This window comes from Onychostruthus taczanowskii, unplaced genomic scaffold (genome assembly GCF_017590055.1).
Source record: "Onychostruthus taczanowskii isolate IOZ18803 unplaced genomic scaffold, ASM1759005v1 scaffold60, whole genome shotgun sequence".
Classification (NCBI taxonomy): Eukaryota; Metazoa; Chordata; class Aves; order Passeriformes; family Passeridae; genus Onychostruthus; species Onychostruthus taczanowskii.
Window position 1 is genome coordinate 955,311 of NW_024503680.1, and position 22,479 is coordinate 977,789.

Genomic DNA, 22,479 nt, shown 5'->3' on the forward strand with positions numbered 1-22,479 from the left:
CATCAAAAAAAAAAAAAAAAAAAAAAAAAAAAAAAAAAAAGGCTTGCATCCAATTCTGCATTTTGGGGGGTTATTTTACATGCTACTAAGGCCAGAAACAACATTGTCAGGATCCTCTGGCCTCAACCTGTCTGTTGTGTGGGTGGGAAATGAAGAATAAGCTACCAGTTATTTATAATTGTCTGAAGGATGGAAAATCCCCAGGATTCAGCCTGGCCATTCTGCTGCATCCCATCCCATGGCACCACAAGCTCACAGTCGGGTTTGTTATTGTCCAACTGCTCTTGACCTGCATCACCACTTCACCAAAAAAAGCTAAAAATAATGGAGTTCTACGAACAATTTAGAGCAAAAGAAATCAGCCTTATTGTAGGCTTTTAAAAAGGCTCCCAACTCTCTCTCTCCCCCTCTATTTTTTTTTTTTAATCAGTATCTTATCCAGAACTGGAATCCTGTCAAGAATAGTGGATAGCAGGGAACTATAACTTCTTATTATGTGTATAGTGATTTTATGAATTCAGTGGGGAATGAAATGCAATTTTGTCAGACTTGTCTGTGTTCATAATGACCAAGTCAAATTAATCATCATGGATAATACTCCTGTGTCAGCCATTCAAGAGATTTTTTAATAGAATTTTTCTGATTCATGTCTTGCAGTACATCAGATCTGTAGTAATGCAGGCACTTCTAAAAATCAGTGCAATTATGGCTTCTTGTTGGCCTGTCATTTTCCTGGAATAAAAATGTCTCTGCAGAAGTCATATACTGTACATAAACCAAAATGGAAAACAAAAATATAGTTACAATTAGGCTTGATTTTTTCTAAAGATTTAATATCTTTTTGAGGCCATTATTTATAGGCAGTACATAAAGCTCCAGAGCACGACGTGAAGATGGATGGGTTTATCACAACACAGACCAATTTTATCCTGGTTGTCATTCCTCCTTTGATTGCCCTGTGAGTTAGTGGCTTTTGCAGGCATGGAAATGACTATCCCATAGAACAAACAGGGGATAGGTAATGGGTTTGCAGTCAAATTATTGTGTTTATTAAAAATGTATCCAGGAAAGCCCACTCAGATCCCAAAGGGCTCTTGTTCAGGAAAATCTCTGGTTCAAGCAGAGGTTACGGTTTCCATAAAGGCAGATATAGATGGAAGGGGCAGCAGTGCAGCAGGCAGGGGTGCAGGAAGGATTAGGAGTGCTCTGTTTGTCCTCCTGAGGAAAGAGAGACAGACAGACCCCTAATTCCCTGGTGATACAGACAAAAATGAGTTTTGGAAGTAGATACCCCCAGGAATAGAGGAAGAAAAATGTAATCACCTATCTCAGCCTTTGTTGCTTTCATGGCAAGGCAGCAGCTGCCTCGTAGGAGAAGGCAGGGCAGGACCCTGCCAGTGCCCCACACGTCCCACAGGGAGCTCCATGAGGGCCAGCTGTCCCTCCAGAGCCACCTTTTCATGCCACCGGGTGCCACCTCTGTATGGCAGCACCAGGTCTCTGCACAGAGACCTGCAGCTCCTGGATACACAGATCGTGGAATCACCGAGGGGTTTGGGCTGGGAGAGACCTGAAAGCTCACCCAGCCCTGCTCCCTGCCACAGGCAGAGACACCCCCCAGAACCCCAGGCTGCTCCAAGCCCTGTCCAGATGGGATATTAAGGCTCAACTGCTAAAGGCTGACAGCGTTTTCAGAAGAATTCAGTGCTGGTTTACACAAGCATCAGCAATACCCAGGGCTCTGCAAATCCCTTGCTGTGCTCCACATGCAGGGCCAGGCTGGGGGGCACCTTTGATGCACAGTTGCTCCTGGGTGACCCAGAGCAGCAGCTCAGCTCAGCTCAGCTCACCTATGTTTTCCTTAGCTCCCCAGGCTGAGGAGGGAGCTGTTTCCTTTCACTGCCTGTTTCTGTGGCTGTTCTTCCCCAGGCTCTCAGAGCAAACGTGGCAGTGCTCCAGGCAAAGCCAGGAGATGTGCAAGCTGTGCTCTGCCTTGGCAAAAGCAGCCTCTGTCATCTGCCTCACAATCAGCCTCCTTAAAATTGTTTATAATGATTTTTGCCTGGTTTTAAAATGTATTAAAGGCACTGTACACCCAGTGAGACAGCAGCCAATGGGATCTAAAATTAGACTGACTAGGCCAGACAAATATAAACCCATTTATTTTCTTTCTTAGGATCTCTCCTGGAAGTGAATACAAGGAATATCATATTCTACTCAAGAACATCACGCATTTCAGGGAATTATTTGAGTGCAGGTTTTACATAATTGGCTTTTTGTCTCATGGCATACTGAACTTGCATAATGAGCTCAGTGCACTCACAGCAATCTATTGTTGGGCTGGATGGATTTGGTGGAGGGTGCTGAGCCCAGGGTGTGTTACACAATGGTGTATAATGCACTGTAAGCAGGTCAGGAGATAAGGCAGCCCAAAAACAGGCATAGGCAAGGAAGAATTAGCAAAAAGCACTCTAAGAAATTAATTCAATCTGGCTTCAGCTGAGCCAGAAGGACCCAGAGCAGGAAGGAAACTACACTCTGTACCACACTTGTTCCCTTCAGATTTTATCTAAGAGTATTTCCCTTGGGCTCAAAACTGAAGGAGTGGAGTTAAGGGATTAAACAAATCCTCTGTGCCACACTTCACACGGATGATTTTTTTGCACCACATTTTCCAGAGTTTCATCTCAGAAAGCATGTCCTACGTGTGGCATGTGGCTTTCACAGCCATCCCTTGCTCTGGCATGTTGTGTTCTGCAGCAAGGCCCCTCAGCAAAGCCACAATGGCAACACAACCCATCTGCACTCCAGACTTTTTTTCCCCCAAATATAGCCTGTTTGGGTTTTTTTCTCTCATCAGCAAAGATACATTTTCCAAAGAAGCTCTGCATGGCCCTCACCACGCAGGACACACCACAAGTGGTGTGGGCAAGGCACCAGAGACACCACCAAGAGCACATCACCAATGCTGAGGATCCCATGCTGGAGATAAAGGGACAATTACAATTTTTTCCTAGATGCCCCACACTACCCCTTGCTTTGCTCCATCTTCCCACTCAGAAGCAAAGTCCTTAAGCCCAGGCTCTGTTTGTAGTGTGGGAACTCCACAGCACTTGGGATGCTGGTCCTGCTCATAGTCCCAGTCCTATAACAGCAGAGCAAAGAGCAGTGACAGCTCTTGGTACCCTTTCCTTCACAGTGTGGGTATCAGCCAGATGAAATCTTCACCAACTGGGCCAGCCCTGGTACTTTTGCTAAATTTCTTTATTTCCTGTTGCCAACACATTTGAAGTACAAAGCATCATCACAAACCCACTCGGATTTGAGCCCTCACACTTCCCAAGCCAGACTTGGGACCCCAAAGCAAATTGACAAGAAAACTGTAGATATGAAAAAATCAAAAAGTAATAAACCCCAGCAGAAGCAGTGCCCCCCTCGCCATCAGCCAGATCTGATGTGTGTGATTAGCACGAGGAAGGCAGGGATGTGGGGATGGCTTGCATAATGTGGTGCAATCTAGCACCTCCCCCAGGGTGCCCAGCTGCTGCAGAAGCAATTTCACAGCTCATCATCCATTATGAGATTAAAATAATTTTTTTTTTCATCCCGTGAAGTATTAATAAATTGTGCAGGCAGACCAGAGTTAGTGCCATTTACACAAATGGTACTGAATCACCCACCTAGTTATTTCTTAATGGATTGAGTATCTGTGTTCCTCCTTAGCCTGTAATTTAAAAACCTAAATACACAAACCTGTTTATTTGTCTCATCAGGCCCAGAGCCAGCACTTAGTGAGCCTGGGGACAGCGGGACAAAGGCAGAGCTGCTGCCCCCCCTGGACCTGCCCCAGCACTTTACAAGGGAAACAAAACCAAAACATCCACATTGATGGATGGCTAAAGGGAAATGCACCACAAAAAAAGCCCAAAGCCCACATTGCAATCCCAATCCCTCCCTTCTGGGGCAAAACTCACTGAGGCATAGCTGATGTAATGCAGGTGCTCTGGTACACGAGTGAAGATGTAAAGCTGTAGTCAGAGCTCCACTAATGGCTCTTTGAACATCCCTGCTTTATTATGGTATCAGACGAAGAAGGCATGTTTAATGTTTAAACTTCCAACAACAAATGCCTTCAGCAAATATGTTTTATGTATTTATTCAGTGCTTCTTAAGCGCCTGTCGCCTCAGCAGCTGAGGTGCTGCTTACCTTTTTTTAACATTTATTTTATTGAAATTAAGAATGTGCCACAGCTTTGTAAAATGCCACCTTCTTCCCTCCCTTCTTTACTCTTTAGCCCCAAGAACAGCTTGAAATTCTTCACCCACCCATCCACTGCCAAACATTTCAGGCTGCCAGGAAGTTGCTGAAATGGGGAAAGGAAATGAACTGAAATCACCAGGGTGATAAATCAGCTTCCCACGTTATCCCAAAGCCCCTCAGCCCCCAAACCTGGCTCTGGCACGTGGGAGATGTGCCAAAGCCAAACACTCCTGAGTCAGCTCTGCCAAAGCAAACCCTGAGGTGGGACAGAGAGAGCATGGATGCAATTCCAGTGGCAGTGACAGGGTGTGGTTTGTCAAGGGAGGTCTGGGACAGATTGGCCACGGGGTTGGCATGTCTCACTCCTTGCAGATCCTGAATATGCACAACTCAGCAATAGAATCACAGGATCACAGAATCACTGAGGTTGGAAAAGACCTCCAAGACCATCAGGCCCAACCTCTGGCTGCCCATACCCCCTGAACCCAGTACTCCCAGTCCATGCAATGTCAAGGTAAGATCCAGCTGCCCCTGGATCCCTGGAAGTGCCCAAGGCCAGGCTGGACAGGGCTTGGAGCAGCCTGGGACAGTGGAAGGTGTCCCTGCCATGGCCCAGGGTGGAACTCCAAGGTTCTTTCTCACCCAAAGCATTCCATGATAATCTCACAGGATCTCTCTGTACCTTCTTTGCATTTGCTGAGAGCCACAATTATGACTCTTCTTTCACAACCACAGCTCCAAGAATTTTGTTCTTTTCCTCCCTTATGCAAAGCAGAAGCTGTCATGTCACAGGAGCACAAAGGTGCTGGGGCTGTTAGGGAAAGCAGGAAGCACCAAGAGACTCGTGACAGAGCTGTGAGAACAGGAACGTGGTGCATGGCCAAGTGTCCAAATCCCCAGGGTAGGCGTGAAAATCTCAGCCTTAAGCCTCCAATATGTGAATTTTGGGAAACAAACAGATTTTATCTTTAACAATTTTAACAACTTTTTTTTTCTTTAATGAAGCCAGGCTTATATATGGTATCTAAAAATAGGCAGGAACACACACATGGCTGGGAGAGGCTCATCTATGCCCTAAATCAGACACTCATCAAATTCCTTCTAAAGCATTAAAAAACCTGGACAAAATGAGCAGTGAGAGAAGGAACCAGCCCTTCAGGAGGAAGGCAAAGAGGAAAACCACCACATTAATAATCCAAACAGCAATGTTTCCCTAAAGTAAGGACAACAGTCCATCTAGGAGCTCAGCCAGGGCATCAATGTGCTGCTCACAGCCATGAGCCTGCATCAAGGACCAGCTCCAGTGCTGGCACTGGCAGATTCAGAGGCCAAGGCAACATTTGTGTGTGCAGAGGAAAAGAAGGTGCAAGAGGGCTCACATCCATACCAGCCCAACCTCATCACACGACCAGAAGGCCCAACCAAACACCCGAGGCATGAGGCCAGAAGAGAAACCCAGCCCCAGCTCTCCAGAGGCCAAACCACCTGAAACTCTTCATTCACTGAGCAGCTGGAGAGGTGTTTCTGTTATTTTCACTGGTTTAGAAACACCAGGTAGAACCTGAACTGTTCAAAAAAACTGGGCAGAAGTGAAAGAGTCAAAATGAGAGGGAGAGATGCTGATGGAGAGGAGGGGGAGGCTCTGAGCACAACAGGGCTGCACATAACAAAGCCAAAACATCAACCTCATGGTAAAAATTCACATTTTCCCATGTACTCAAGGGCTGCAGCTGCTATCTGTCAAATCCAAGCCCACACAAGGCCTAGATATTTCCATAAATCTGGGATGACTCAGAGCCAAGTGCTTCTATTGCCAATTCTAGCACCAAACTGGGCACCTCGAGTCCCACTTGGTGTTACCATAAAGCATCAGCCCTGTCTGACCCCAAATAAAACCAAAATGGGGCACATTGTCTGCGAGCGAAGCTGCATCAGCTTTCACCTCCTATTATTGATAGCAAATAACAGGAATCTCTTTCCAGACTGAAACAGAGTGAGAAATAAGTCAAAAATCAAGGATTGCATGGATAAAAGGGGAGGAAAGCAGGTGTCTCTAACAGGGATATTGCAGCACTCCTTGATGCAGAAGTGGGGAAATCAGGGCAGGCAGAATTCCACTGCATGTTCCACTCGCTGCGTTTCAAAAATTAAACACCATCACATGAGCTGCTCAGAGCACTCCAGAGTTTCCTGCACTTTACAGACCATCTTTCCTTTTTTATTTTTATAATTGTTTTTTATCTCCAGCTTCACTGGATGCATCTCTGAGCATGGTAAAATCCTTCCTAAAATTGCATTCAAGCACATTCAGTAACTTGCTCTCAATACCAGTGTGGGTTCCCAGATTTGCAGCACCCTGACTTTACCCAAAAAATGTGACCTGTTGCTCCATCTGCTTGCAGAAGTGATGGGCATTGTCCTCCAGCTGGGTCCAGCCTGGAAACAAGCACCTTTTGGATACTTGCTTCCAAAATGCACTAGGAATTCATGAAGCCTGGGAAAGAAAGCTTCTCAGGAGAAAAGCAGCTCCCATGGGGAGCCTGAGCCCTCAGCGCCACGTAGGTGTGTGATTTTGTTTAGAAGTCATCTGGAATTCTTAAAATAAATTTGCTAAATTGTCTTCCAGAGACTGATGGCTTTCTTTTCTTTTTTTTTTCCCTCCTTAATAAACTTTCAGGGGTATCTTTATTGTTATGTCTAATTTTAGCCAAAACTAACATTTCCTGAGATTCAATTTCTCTCATAATTGTTGGAAGGAAACTAAACTGTCTGTTGTAAACATTCACTGTATTGTGTGAAAAGTATCTTTATTACAGCCCACTGGGAATACTGATAAAATTCCCAATCCTAGCCTTTCCTCACTTTTTTTCTTAGAGCTCACTCTTTTCTCTTACATACCCATTAGTGTCAGTTCAAACATTCTGCAGGCGAGATATGAGAACTTAAAATATATTATTTAACAATCAAGGGTGGAATAAAGACTTGTGAGCAGTGAGATCCTTTCTGCCTTCCCTTTTGGTGCTTTCTATTACAGAAAATGAGGATGGCTATTCCATTTGTCTGCGTTCGTGCTCAGAGTTGATGTAAAAAATCTCATTAGTTTAGTCTGACATATATTCAATACAGTCTATGTACATATTTTTTTTCATTCTATTCTACAGCTGCAAAATGATGCTAAATTTCATCAGATTGGAATGAAAACTGTGGTCTTGGAACATTTCCCTTTAAGGGCCTTATATTTATTCAGAATTCATGAATCATTTTCCAGTAATACAACTATAATTATTCTTAAAGTGTTATGTTTGAAGGTTTAATATGAAATACTTGCAAAAAGCTCTTTTTCACTTTGATAGTTTGTAATCTTCATGGTAATCAGATCAGTTAGCTCCTTCCCACAGCAGCCAGGAAAATACAATTTAATATGAATCTCATACTCTTCACTCATGTTTTAATTAAAGTAATAAAAGCCAAGTCATATTTTGCCCTTTACGGTGTACACAGATGTATAGACCTGAGCTAGACAGCCTCAGACCCGGCACTCTTGATGGCAGCTGATGGATTTGCTACTTTGAGATAAGTTTAATTCAGGCTGGCTCAGAGGCTGTTGATCATGGTGGCAATGACGGGTGAGACCCAGCACAGCCCTTGGCAGGACTGCCCAACAGGTGATGGAACAGGGGCCAAACGTGGAGCTCGTGGAGCTGCTGTGACAGGCGCCCTTCAGCTGGGTCCTGTGTCACAGCTCAGCTCCTGGGACAGCTGCCTCCCCTGGCTTTTGGTTCCCACCATGGCTCTGACCAGCCTGGCCTGGTGTGTCATCTGAGAGGGAAGATCCCAGCCTTCCCCAAAGGAGCAGGAGCACAAGGGCTGGTGGCCAGCCAGCTCATGTCCCTGCTCTGCCCAGCCTCACGAGCGAGGGGAGGCCGGAGTGAACCAGAGCCTGGCTCTGAGCAGAAGGAGCTGGATGGCTGCACTTGGGGTACACAGCCCTCTTCATCCTGCAGGGCCTGGAGAGCCCTGACATCATGGAGTCATTCAGGGTGGAAAAGCCCTCCAGTATCATCAAGCCCAACCTGTGACCACTCGCCACCTTGTCCCCAGCCCAGAGCACTGAGTGCCATGGCCAGGTGTTCCTTGGACACCTCCAGGGATGGGGACTCCAAACCTCCATGGGCAGCCCACTCCAACGTCTGGCCACCCTTTCAGTGGAGAAATTCCTCCTGATATCCACTCTAAATCTCCCATGGCGCAATATGAGGCCATTTCCTCTTGTTCCGTTGATATTTGCCTGGAAGAAGAGCCCAGCCCACACCTGGCTGTCCCCTCCTGTCAGGACCACAAGGTCCCCCCTGAGCCTCCTTTTCTCCAGCCTGAGCCCCTTTCCCAGCTCCCTCAGCCCCTCCTGGTGTTCCAGACCCTTCCCAGCTCTGTTCCCATCTCTGGACGCTCCAGGCCCTCAGTGCTTTTCTCATGAGGGCCCAGAATGGGGCACAGCACTCGAGGTGCCCCAGCAGTGCCAGCACAGGGGACAATCACTGTCCTAGTGCTCCTGGTCACTCTGTTTTGGGTACAGATGCTCTGCTGATGGTCCTGCCCTCGTGGGGCTGGAATGGAGCCCAACCTGCACGTGTCCAGGGCAGCCTCAGAGCTGACACACAGAGAAGAGCTCGTTCTGTCCCCAGCCAAGGCAGCAGAGGGGCTTTCCTTTCTGCCCAGGCCTTCATCCAGATGCTGGAGTGGAAAATAACATTTTCCTGCTGGAAGTAAGTGGCTCCTCAGTTAATCACTGTGTTGTGACAGCAGAGCCATACACCAGCTCAGGATGGGTCTCTGATGAGGAGGGAAGAAGTAATCAATCAGCTGGGAGAGGAAATCCCAAGAGCAATGGGCTGGGTATTTTCTTCTACACTGCTACGACCCACGGAGCTGCACTTCCACAAATAAACAGAGTTTTCCAGAGCAACTCCCCAGAGGTCCATTAGAGAAGAAAACCACCCTCTGCAGGAGCCAAACCCAGCCCCCCAAAAGGACACAGGAGGAAATCCTTGCTCATCACAGCTCCCCGACAGCGCTGGGGCTGCGCTGTCAGAGCTCAGCACCAGTCCCTGCCATGCACATGGCTCCCGGTCACGCTGTGTCACAGCAGGAACTCGGGACACGCTGAGGAATCAGCTCAGCACAGGGAGCTGCAGATCCAAAGGCACAAACATGGATGGATGCTCTGGGATTGCCTTTGGCTGAGTGGCTGCCACGGCTCCAGGCCAGCCCGGGAGCAGCAGGAGTGGCCCTGGTGAGGGTTTAAAGCACACATAAGCCCATATTACCCTGAGAGCTGGGCTTTAAAGGGGTCTGCTCCCTCCAGGGCTGCTCCAGGTGTCCCCCATGCAGGTTTCCACCTTGCCCTGGGCCATGCTGACCATCAAGGACAGTGGCTCTCTTTACACTGTGTGCAGTCCCTTTACAGAAGTAAAAGCACATGGGAAATCCCTGATAAAGTGACACTTCCTTGCCTAAAGCACATCACCTTCCTCTATCATTTGCTGCTCTTTTAGGAGCCATTGGCTTTACAAGCCCAGCAGCATTGCTGGACAGCCAGGCCACATGTCCTCATGCCACAGGAGCCACCCTGCACTCCAGCAGATCCTCTTCAGTCTGACTGGACCTCAGCTGTGCCCCACGGTGCTCTGAAGCTGTCCCAGTTACTCCATCTCCTTCACCCTCTAGCACACAGGGAGCATTCCTGGGATCTGGGACACACCTTTCCTGCAGCCCCACTGGTGGGCATGGTGGAATTTTAGCACCAAGAACTACCCATGTCCACTCCTCTGTCAGAACTCATCTTGGTACCAGTATTTTCTGTGTGGATCCCTTCAGACCAAGATGCAGCAGCAAAGGATGTTTCTCAGGGAGATGGACATGGTCCTGCTGCTCCTTCTCTGCCACACCAGGTTCCCACCATCTCCCTAGTTCTGCTGCCTCCAGCCCTGGGCCAATCTCCTGCACAGACTGGATTTTTTATTATTAATTTTTTAATGTTTCACTGTTTACAGACCTTTTCACTGCAAAAGAAATCCCATCTCTGGCTGAAGATCCTCAGGCACGTTTTGATTCCACATCTCACTGAACAAGGGCTACAGCCAGATGTGCTGCTTAATACAGACACTCTTTTTGGGGTCAAAAACATTCTCTGAGCTGATTCATATCTCAGAAAACCTTGGAAAGACACAGGAAGGACAGGGAAAAGTAACTGCTGGGGCTGGTCAGAGCTGGCTATGGTCTCCAGGGGACCTTGGAGAGCGGTGGATGCTGTGGCCAGCCCTCAGGCTGTCAAGTTTGGTGTGGGTCCTCCAGTGCACCCGAGGATCTCCTTTTCCCTCCTGCCTTTGGCCCTAAACCTGAACCTATCAACAATCTCTTTGATGAAATATCTGCACGTTAAATTCAGCCACCACAACAGTTTCAGTGTTTCCCACCCCTGCCAGGTGCTCTGTGCCACCTGACAGGTGTCCTCAGCTGTTTGAGATGCTATTTCTTTTTCCCTTTTTTCCCTATTTCTTTTTCCGTTTTCCCCCCATCCATTTTGGTCTAGGAATGGCTCAATTGCATTAGTTTTTAACTCTGGGATGCTTGGTGGCTGTTTTTCAAACACCCTATTGCTAAAAACTCAGGAGTCCCTTGAGACCAAGGGTTGAAGATGATGTTCACTCTGCTTGTAATACGAAGGGATTTTATTATTATTATTTTATTTAAACAATATAGCTGGCCTTGTACCAGCAGTAAAACCTCCTCTTGCTATGACTGAGCTACAGGAATCACTTCCTAACTGCACCTTTCAAAAATTTCACTGTCACACAGGAGTTCATGCAAAATTCACAAGCCTGGATCATCAGCTGTAGTTGTGCTCAACTCCCAAGCCCCTCCTGGAAGGGTTTGCATTAGCTGCTGATTATAATAAATGACATGTAACACTCTATTGTTCATTCTAAAATAGTACATGAGATTCTTCCTGAATCGTCCGCTGAGAAAGGCATTTAGGATCTATCAATGTCTCCCCTCTATTTTTTATTCTCCAGCACAACATATGAAATTATACAGTATTACTCAAAGAACAGCAGGGAGAGAGCAAAAATCTGTATCTTAGCATGGGGGCCTGCAGTGCACACTCCCAAACTCTGTGTAATCCTCTTTCAACTGTGAGTCTATACAAACCTCTCTCTTCCCTTCACCAGGGGTGTTTTATACTCATATATCTGTATGTTCCTGAAGTATTTGCAATGTATCCTTGTAAAGGGAGTGGAGAGTCATCAGTTATTTACTTTCAGGTGTGCTCTGCCCCTGATAGGGCCAATTCCAGACTTAAAAATACAGATTATTTGCAGATTGGAAGAGACCAAGATTCTGCACAGGCACAAGAGAGTAAAGTCCAAAGAGCACAAGGCAGCTTGAGATTGAGGAGCACCAGAGCTCTCCATGCCCCCCTTAAAAAATGAGGCCATATTGCCCCTTCTGTTAACCCCTCACTTACATGTGACTTCCTTTAACACTGACCAGCCTCTGATATCATCTGTTCCTGTGATCAACAGTTCAAACCAAAAATCAACAGAATATGGAGCCCCCAAACCCTGCCTCCTCAATTATTCCCTCAGAGGGTGGTGAAACACTGGCACAGATTGCCCAGAGAAGCTGTGGATGTCCCACCCCTGGGAGCACCCAAGGTCAGCATGGACAGTGCCCTGAGCAGCCTGATCTCATTGGAGATGTCCCTGCTCCTTGCAGAGGGCTTGAATTAGATGACTTTTAAGGGTGCCTTCCATCCCAATCCATTCTGTGATTCTATGAAAGTTAAAACAAGTTTCTTCATGTGCAAAGATGAATTAGAAACACCAAAGTCCATTAAGGCACTTGACTGGAAATTGGACAAAGAATAACCTCACCATAGGCTCTAATTTTCTGTGCAGACCTTTCTATAAGACTCAAGAGAAGGACACCCTAAGGAATTGCTCAGCCAAGTGATCTCCTGGCTCTTCTTGCTTTTTTTCCCAAGCAATCCCAGGTTTGAGGCAGTGGTTGTGGTGACCATGAGCAACCTGCTGCACTTTATGGGACAAACAAAGTGCTGGAAGCTCCTTCAAATTCACACAGCTTGTAGGCCAGAGACAACTGCCATAAGGACGTCTCACACCTGAGCAATTGCTTGTTGTTGCTTCACTGTCAGTGGGAGAGCAGCCCCACCACTGATGGATTGAAAACCACCTTGGCTCCAGCTCCTGCTCTGGAGGGAGGAGCAAGAATGAGGGCAGGGTGACCCACACGTTCATTAGGAGCCCCCAGTTACCCTCACTCTGCCCAGGGCTCCACGGCCACTTCAGCCACTGTGTTCTGCCTCCGTGGTCCCCAGCAGGGATGGGGAAGCCCTGCACTCACGTGGGTCTGCCCCAGCCCCAGGTTTATTTTATCAAGTGTCGACATTTTGCTGTGATTCAGTCAAGACTGGTGGGAACAACACGTCTGCCAGTATTATGACAAGGTTTGAAGGCATATTTTATAGCAGAGGCTGCCAAGAGGAGCTCTGTCTCGTCTGGAGCGTTAGCAGAACATGAGGAAGGTATCCATAGCTTCCCACACATCATTAATTTCTAATTATCCTATCTTTACTTTCTGCATTATCACTCATTTACCAAACACAGCTTTATTGGACCGCCCAGTTCCTTATAAGCAGCAAAGCCATTGTTATGTTAAAAGCAACGTTCTAAATGTTATTTATTATTTGATAAACCTTGTGTAACCCTGAATGAGGACATTAAACGGCAAGAACACTACTTCAAAATCCCATTTTAAATAAGTCACCAAGACAGCTGTGCCTTTATAAAACACATTAGAGTGGCACTCAGAGCACATATGGCTCAGGGATATATACAAATTATACAATTTCTGTCATTCGATCAAATAAGAGGGACGTTTTGACCCCAGAAATGAGTCAAATGTAAGTTGTAATTCCAGCCCCAGCAGAGGCCCTGGTGGTAATGGATCCTGACGGCTGATCAAAGAGCCCTGACCATTTGACCCACCAGATCAGTGACTCACTGTATCTATTATGGCTAATACAGACCCCAGCGTGGGGATATACGGAGGCAGGGAGATAAAGGGCAATAGATACAGGAGATAAATGTTGATTTATCCACGTGCAGGCATAGGGGGACACCCACAGATGGATCCCACGTGGGCGGGAAGGGGAGGCTGTGGCTCACCCCACACAGGCTCGTACTGGAGCATGGCTGCAGACAGGTGCTGTGGATATCTGTACACATGACAAATATCTCTCCTAACTGCATCTCCCTTGGGGTTTCAGCAAAGCCCCTGTGCCCAGCAGGGCTCCCCGAGTCACACATAGCCAGGGAAAATCCACCTTCTGTTTTACACATATCCGTAGCCCCCAGAAACACATCCCTGCCCATGGATTTGCTTTTTTGGCAGTGTAAGTGTAAGCAGCCCATCCACGAGTTACCCAGTCTCACCCTAATGCCCGGAGCCCAAATTGAAGCCGCTTGTGCTGCTCCACACAGCAGGTGAGACACTTGATGTCACCTGCAGCAGGTGTCTCACCAGGCTTGGGTGAAATCCTTTTTCTGTCATAGAATCACAGAATGGATAGATGGGAAAGGACCTTAAAGCTCATCCCATTCCACCCCTGCCATGGGCACGGACACCTTCCACTGTCCCAGGGTGCTCCAAGCCCCATCTGATGCTTTGTGCAGACTGCCCTAGAACAGAGGCTGGGCAGAGCTAAAGAATAAAGTAGGGATTTATTAAAAGGATCTCAACGGATCCACCTTGGGCAGCACAAGAGCCCAGCCAGGGCTGCACCCAAGATGAACCAAAATGGTCCCAAAATGCACGAGCGCTCACGGGGTCTCTCACTGTGATCAGTTCTGCTCCATTTGCAGATTGCAGTTCATTGTCCCATTCCAGCTTTAGCCCATGCACTCCCATCCTGCTTGTTTTTCTCTCTTTAGCCCATGTTGTTTGTGCTCTTGGGGCTGAGATTTGGATCATTTGTCCTTGGTCCCCAGCTAGAGAAGGAATTGTTTTGTCTCCCTTCTCTGTGCAGAGAGTTCACCATCCCCTGATATGAAGCTCAGAATTGCACACTAAAGCAGCACAGAATGTGAAAAATATAAAAGCTAAACCTGAGGCATCACATCCCACCTGGCCTTGGCCACTTCCAGGGATCCAGGAGCAGCCACACCTTCTCCAGGCATCCTGTTTTTTGAGATGTAGAACCCTGGAATGGTTTGGGTTAGATCCTAAAGACCATCCAGTTCCTGCCCCTGCCATGGGCAAAGACAACTTCCACTCCCCCAGCAGCTCAGGGCTGCTGTGCAAACCTGGCAGCCAAGACCTGACATTTCTGACACAGAGATGGGCAGCATGAGCCTGCCAGCAGGAGCAACACACAGGAACAGCTTGAGGAGGAGGAGGAAATGATGTGCAAAGAACTTGGTCAATTTAACTCTCCTATTTTCAATTGAACTCTCAAATTTTCAACACTTTAGAGCAGTGGGTCCTGTCTGTGCCCTCACTTCCAAAAGCAAAGAGCTGCTTTTACAATCTCCCTGGCCTGAACAAACCACAGTGGTGTTGAACAGCCTTTCCATGAGGAGTCACACAAATTTACTTGTTGGGACAGAAATGGGCTGGTTGCTCAGCTGGAACAAGCCATGCACTGAAATCTCCTGGGATTTGGCAGAGCACAGGATCCAAACAGTCCAGTGATAAATAATCAGCTCTTTCCTCCTTCAAGCTGCCTGTTGCCCTGCTAGCAGCCAGAGATAATCATGGAGGGAGGAGGAAATGCAGCAAACACCCCCCTAAGGCTTTCCATAATGTCCCTGCACTGACCAGGCACACAGTCACATCCCTGCTCCCAAAAGCCAGGGGACAGTGGTCCCCAAAGACATGCCAGGGCCTGGCAGTCCCCACAACCTCATCACATCATCCCCAGCTCCCTGACAAGGCAGCTCCTGCATTTCTCCACCCAGCAGATGGGGTGATGATACCTTCTCACAAGGGATTCCCAGGCAGAGTTAATTCACATTTTCAAAGCACCCATGGACTCTTCCTGCAAGTGCAAAAGTCTCGATGCCAAATAAAACCAACCTCATCCTCAACCTTTCCCTTTCCTGGTGTTACTGTTTTATGACAATGACCTTAATAAATATCTTTTCCCACCGATTTTGCAGGTGTTTTTATTTCTTTCACCAGCACCGTTGCATTTTTACTGATCTTGCAGAGCACTTCATATCTGTGTATTCCTTAGGATTTTTCACATTACTTAATTCCTTGCCTTTGTTTGGGGAGGGGGTGGGAAAGAAAGAAAGAAAATTGACAAGGGTGAGGAATGATGCTCTGCTGACTCCACAAGAGACAAGAGATACCTCACTCATCTCGAGGGTCAAATGTCCACGATGGTTTGATCAGATGTCAGCTTGCATTTATACCCTGGCCTCTGCTGGAGGTTGAATTACATTTCACATTTGACTCACTTCTGGGGTCAAATGTCCCTCCTATTTGATGGAACAAGAGGAATTATTTTCCCCAAGCAGGTTGTGCTGGTGTGAGCTGTCAGTGCTCTCATTATGTTTTAGGCTCCTTTATTTCTGCATTTTGTCCTCAGCTGAGTCCAACCCCTCTGGGATGACAAGAGCTGCAGCCATGGCACAAAAGCCATCCCAACAAGAAGGATCAGGAGAAGGAAGAGGGCACCTGGCTTGCATATGTTTTGGATGGTGTTTTCTGGGGGTTTTGAATGGGTTTTGTTGTGGGGTTTTGTTTCTCCTTCCCCTCAAGCTGGCAGCCAGGCAGGGAATAATGAAGGAGAGGCAGGAAGACCCTGATCCTGGCTATACCGCACTCCTGTCATGAGAAACTGCAGAAAGCCAGAAAAGTTTGGGCTGGAAGAGACCTTAAACCTCATCCCATTCCACCCCCCTGCCATGGCAGGGACACCTTCCACTGTCCCAGGGTGCTCCAAGACCCATCCAGCCTGGCTCTGGACACTTCCAGGGATCCAGGGGCAGCCACAACTGCTCTGGGCACCCTGTGCCAGGGCCTCACAGGGGAAAATCTCTCCCCAGTATACCACCTAACCCTGCTCTCTGGCAGTGGGAGCCATTCCCTGTGTCCTGTCCCTCCATCCCTTGTCCCCAGTCCCTTTCCAGCTCTCCTGGAACCCTGCAAGGGGCTCTGAGCTCTGCCTGGAGCCTTCTCCCCTGGGCTGAACAGAACTTCCTTAGGATCAAAAACCAGACACGAGGCTGAGACAAAGCTGCTGTCAGGGAGCTGCAGGATCAAAAACCCCAACCCACCAGGCTCATCTACTGCAGTGTGCTGTTCCAGCCCTGAGTGTGTACAATTTGCCTTTGTCTTGAAGGAACCCAAGGGCTGTTGGATGCCCCTCATGGGCTGTAAAGGAATCTGGTGGTTCAGCAGCCTCTGAGGTGAGATTGTGAAATCCCTCTCCTGCTGTTTAATGCACTCCTTCGGGTTACAACAGGTTTAGCAAACAATAAAAACCATCTGGAACCCCCATTTAAATAACAGAGTTGTGTTATTAGTGCTGAAGTCATGGCTGGGGCTGTAAAACCAGTAAACAAGTGCTGATGTGCAGGTAAATAAAGGGAGATGGTGCACTAAGGAGGGTGAGGAGGAAGCTGCTCCTCATCCTCCTTGGCCAAAGCTCATGCTCTGTGTGAACCCACTTCCCTGCAGGGCATCAACTGGGATCCTCACCTTCCCTCCCAGTTGATGCCCTGCCACCCCAGATGAGGTTATGGGGGTCACTGCAGCCTCCCACAGAGCCCAGGTGCCCCCTGCACCCTTGTACTCCCAGCTCCCCTCTGACTGTCCACACCAGCTCAGGGAGGGAACTGGGGGTGCCAAACAAGGCAAAGGTCCCCATTTATTTTCCATGTTACTCCCTGCAGTGCTTTTGCTGGTGCAGAAAGAGCAGCACAGCCCCTGTGCACAAAGCCATCCCTGCAGTGGGGGGTTCCTGCTCTCCTCTGCCAGGGAAAGAACTTTCCTCCCTCTCCACCCTTAACTGCTACTCCAAAATGGGAAATAGCAAGTAAACAGAGAGCAAATGAAGAGTGAACTCCTGTTGCCCAAGTTACAGGGATCTAAGCTGGTTTGGTTGATCCTTCTCCAGGATCAAACTCAGGGCATGACTCCTCCAACACCTGGTAATCCCTGCCTTCCTTTGGGAGCCAACCCTCCTCCTTGAGGTTCAGCAAAGCATTCCCAGCCCCACAGCAGCCCTGCTGACCTCCCTCTCATGGCCACCCTTGAGGGAAATGGGATGAGATAGGTGCTAAGCAGGAAACACCAATGGTTCATGCTGGCCATGACTCTGCCCAAATCCAGTCTGGTCCTGCAGGCACATCGTGGCCAGGGACTGGGGCTGGTCCCTGTGCCAGCACTGGCAGCCCTTCCCAGTGAAATCCTTGTCCCCTGGCAGGTTTTAAAGGCAAAGGATCTACAACAATCACTGCCCTGTGATCATCCACAACCTGTGGCTCTGCACAGCTGGAGGACAGGGCCGACCCCTGGATGGGGCACTCAGGGATCACCCCATTCTTTCCCATATTTACTCACCCCCTGGCAATTCCTGGCTCTAATGATCAACCCCATGCTGTTGTTGGTTGAACACATATTTGTTTCTGCTGAATCACTCAGCAGCACAAAGTTTGCTGTTCCTTCCCCACCCTGGAATTCCTCCTCACGCAGGAACAGCCTCTCCCCACGCCACGGTGGGGACAGCTTCCAGTGCCAGCTGCCAGAGCCAGAGCAGGAACAGCTCTCCTGAGCCATGAGCCAATGCACTGCTGTGCCCCAAGGAGGCAAACCACAGGATTTCATCCCATTCCCAGTGTAATATGGACAGAGTTTAACCCCTGCTGCCACTGGAGCACCCTGCACGTAATCCATAGTGATGTACCAAACCTCAGGGACACTGTGGGGCTGGGTCTGTGGTCAACAAAACAGCACAACATAAGCAAAAATGGGATTCTGGGACATGTCAGCAAGGAACTGCCACCTTCCCTCTGAGGCTGCATGTGATGAGGTGCTTTGTGCTGAGGATGCAGCACCTCTAACCCTGCCAGGCCACCCCTGAGGGGTTCACAGGGGACCAGCTCTTATCTCCAGGTCAGGGGGTCAGAAAAGCATGTGCTGAAGTCCTCCTGTCCCAGCAGGACCTAAATATGGGCTTAACTTTATAGAATCACAGAACTGGGTTGGAAGTTCACCTTAAAGATCATGTTCCAACCCACACACAGGTTTAGAACCCCACTCCATGTTTTCTCCATGGGTATCCAAGCCCAGAGAAGGCTCAGGCATCTGCAAGACATGAACACTTCTATTCTGGTGCCCCACACGTGGGTTTCTAGCTCCAAAACAGGAACCCTTTGATTCTTTTTTCTCCTCTGTTAATCTATTTAGCTACAGGAAACACTCCACATGAGGGAAGGAGACACCTGAACAGCACACAATACTTGGAAACTTCACTGTGTCCAGAAACACCAAACGCACCTTCATGTGGAATGAGGGATGCTGAGGCAAAGCTTTTCAGCAAAGCTTTTCAGCAGAGCCAGGCTCCAGTGGCAGGCAGCAGCACCAGGATGAAAATGCATCCCAACTCCTGCACCAAGGGCTGCATCTGCTGCTCCTTGGCAGTAGCTGGGCTCTGACCTCCTCCATGGATGCTCCTGATGTCCCAGGAGGGCAGATTTACAGACAGCTCCAAGAATTTGTGCTTTAGTCCCCTAAAAATCTCACCCCAGCAAAAGAACACTTACCTGATTGGCCGATAGAAACTCCTGGGCGTTGTCGTTCATCCCCATGTACATGTTCTCCCCATCAAACTAGAAAGGCAAAAGAAAGAGTTAATAAAATGCCATCTGCACACCATGCTGCTGTGCATCCCAAATACCTTCGTGGCTCTTCATATCAAGAGCCAGAATTCCCAGAGGAAAACCCCTAGCTGCTGTTTGAACAATTTTGAGAGGGTATGAGCACACCTTCATCCCAGTTATTGCAATGGGATATGCTGGCATGGCATGGATACGGGATTTTTTCAGTGAAATAAAAATCACTCCAATTCAAAGAAATAATTCAAATGTGTAAACCCACAGATGCACCCTGCAGCAAAGATGACCCAAAAGAAGCTGCTGCTAAAATTCCTACTAGACCACCAATCTTATATTAAAAAAGCAAAGTTCCATCAATGGAAATGTCCAGACCTGGGCAAGTCCCATTCAATCCTCTTTCAGACCTCAACACCAAAACAAAACTCCTTCAGCAATGCAGAATCGCAGTGGAAGAGGTTTTACAGTGACTTCTATGAGCCAGAGAGAAGTTTGATAAGAGGATCCATGTTTACCTCTGAAAGAATTTCCTATCAAGGTCATTGACATAGAGACTATGAAAGAAAGAAGGATAAATAAGAGAAACCTGCAACTGCCTGTTCCATTGATCACTTTGTTTGTCCTTCCTGACCAATGAGTAAAGTGCAAACTTAGGAGTTTTACAAGAATGTATAAAAAGCATGCATCTAAAATAAAACCAGGTTTGGAGCCTTCTGAAAATGGAGTGTTGCTGTGGACTGTCTCTGTCTCAACCACAACATGGAGCATTCAGGAGGGGTCTCTGTGCACAGCCTGACACATCCATCCCCTCGTCTCCTGTGCTCCTGCCTGCTCTGCCAGGACTCTGCTCCATGTCCATGGCTGGGCAGCCCGAGCCCAGCCCATCCTCCTGTGTCCCACAGCTCCAGCACACACCCAGTTCCCAGCTGCTAATCCACTTATCAGGCCACAAAACCTCAATGGAGAACTACAACTCTTCTCACTAATTAGCTGCAACGGGAGCTTTTCACTTGCTCAGGTTCCAAAGGAAGGAAAAAAGCCCTCCAGGACTGGCTCCGGCTCCAAGTACAGCTGGGGCAGACCTCAAGGCTGAGTTCACAGATTAATTATGGCAATAAAAACGGGCTGGGCCATAAAACACTCCCGAGACAAGGATGGAGGTACCAGCTGTGAGTGACATCTTGCACTTAACAAGGGGAAGAGCCAACCCTCCTGCCCTTACCAGCAGGATGATGAATTGGAGATCATTTACCTCTCACCTGTTCTCTCACTCTCTGATATGAAGCTGATTCCAGTTATGCCTTAACAGAAATTGGCCGTATTAAGAGCAATAAAAGCAAAATCTAAATAAAACCAGGTGAAGATTTTCAGCCTAGATAATTAATTATGCTTCCGTTTCTCAGAGTGCTACAGGATTAGCTATTAAAGTCAGCAGAGTTAGTAAAGCCAAGTGGGGCTAACAGGGCTCTGCTTGGCCTCAGACACCCTCTAATTGCCAAACTGTCCTCTGGCACAGCAAACCAATTAAAAGCTGTAAAACTGGAACAGGTATTGTGGCATTCATTAAGCAATACCAGCAGCAGCTGCAGCAGGTGGGAGAGGATTCCTGTGCAACTGCTGGATTCTGTGAGATCCACCAGTGTGGCAGGAGCTGTGGGATGCACTGAGCACTGGGACAAACAATTCCCCAGAAGGCAGCTGGACACCATCCACTTTAACCTGGATTTCCCTCCACCTGGCAGGTGGCTACTGGCACAGCCAGCTCCTGGCAGCACAGTTCCAGCTGGAGCTTCCAGGAACCCAGATCCAACCAGCTCTACAGCCTAAATACCCTCTGACCCCACCTAAATACCTTCTGACCCTGCCTAAATACCCTCTGACAGCCCCACCAACCCCAGCAGACACACCTGGGCTGGCAGCAGAAGTGTCAGAGGTTGGTGGGGAATCACACAATCTCCAGGGCTGGAAAAGCCCTCTAGGATCCACTGAGTCCAACATTCTCCCAGCACTGCCAAGGCCACCATTCAGTGATGTCCCCAAGTGCCACATCACCTCTCATAGATCCCTCCAGGGATGGTGACTTCACCACTGCCCCGGGCTACCTGTTCCAGCACCTGGCCACTGTTCCAGTGAAGAATTGTTCCCTGATATCCAATCTAAACCTGCCCTGGTGCACGTGAGGCTGATTCCTCTCATTCTACCCCTTGTCTCCCACAAGAAGACACTGATTGACACCTGGCCACCACCTTTTTCTCCAGGGAAAAAATTACCTTGAAAGTTACATTCAGCAAACCAAATGTATCCTTCAGTAGGGAGGCCCAGAGCAGGACAAACCCACCCCTTCTGTTGGTCAGAATGTATTTTTTATGGCTTTCCACTGTTCCCCTACCTCCATTCCACAATTCCTTCTGCCCTTGATGCCTTCATAACAACTGTAATGAATCCTGCCTTCAAAATTACTGTTTCTCTGATTTCCAGGCTGAGCAGCGAGCCTGAAAATCAAGACTCAAAATGCAATGGAAACTTTGGAATTTCCCCACAGCTGATTGGATTTTCTTCCTTCTCCTCTAGGCTATGAAGGTGCAAACAAATTTATTAGAAATTCTCCCATCAGGATATTTTTTCAATTAGATGTTTGCCAGTTATGCAGCAGCCAGGTAGAGCAGATAAGTAATGTTCTCTCCCTCTTCTCATTATTGTTTTGCTACAGAATGCACTTCAAAACAATCAACCCCATCATACCAGGTAGATTTATGATAGAAACAGAAGTTATAATATTTCCCCTTGGTTATGAATGCCTCCTCCCTTTTTTCCTTCACTCTAGCTCCTGTTCCAGACCTGGATATAGCCATTCATCACCCTCCTTACCCCAAAACCCAGTCTGCACTAAATGATGTGGCAGGGATCACTTTCAAGTCCTCATTCAAAAGGAACATCCTCTTGTGCAGTTGTCTTAATCACTTTATCATTTTTGCTTGGTTGCAATTAGTTAATTTTATTATTCTTTGGTTAATAGGAGCAGCCTATTAAACAAATCAGTGGCTGTGGCTGATTCTCTCCTGCATGAAACAAGCCTGAAGCCAGGGCGGGAAGGGAAAAGAAAAGAGGGAAATAAAAAGGGAAGGGGAAGAAAAAGGGGGAAGTCAAAGGGAAAGGTTGAGAGAGAATGGAAAGTGCCCCAAATTCCACCAAATCTGGCAACAAAGTCAAATGACCACCACTGAACTGCCTTGGCCTGAAGGTGACAAGAGCTCCAGCCCCAAGGCCAGGCAGGATTCCATCTCGTGCCACAGG

At 47.9% G+C, this 22,479-nt stretch overlaps 1 protein-coding gene across 1 annotated transcript in view; it reads right to left on the bottom strand.

Moving 5' to 3' along the window:
* TOX2 (TOX high mobility group box family member 2) overlaps window positions 1-22,479 on the bottom strand; it is a 153,996-nt gene that overhangs the window by 73,374 nt on the left and 58,143 nt on the right. Inside the window, exon 2 of the mRNA XM_041419295.1 lies at window positions 19,117-19,182. Within this exon, the coding sequence (XP_041275229.1) occupies window positions 19,117-19,182 (66 nt within the window). The remainder of the gene's footprint in view (window positions 1-19,116; window positions 19,183-22,479) is intronic.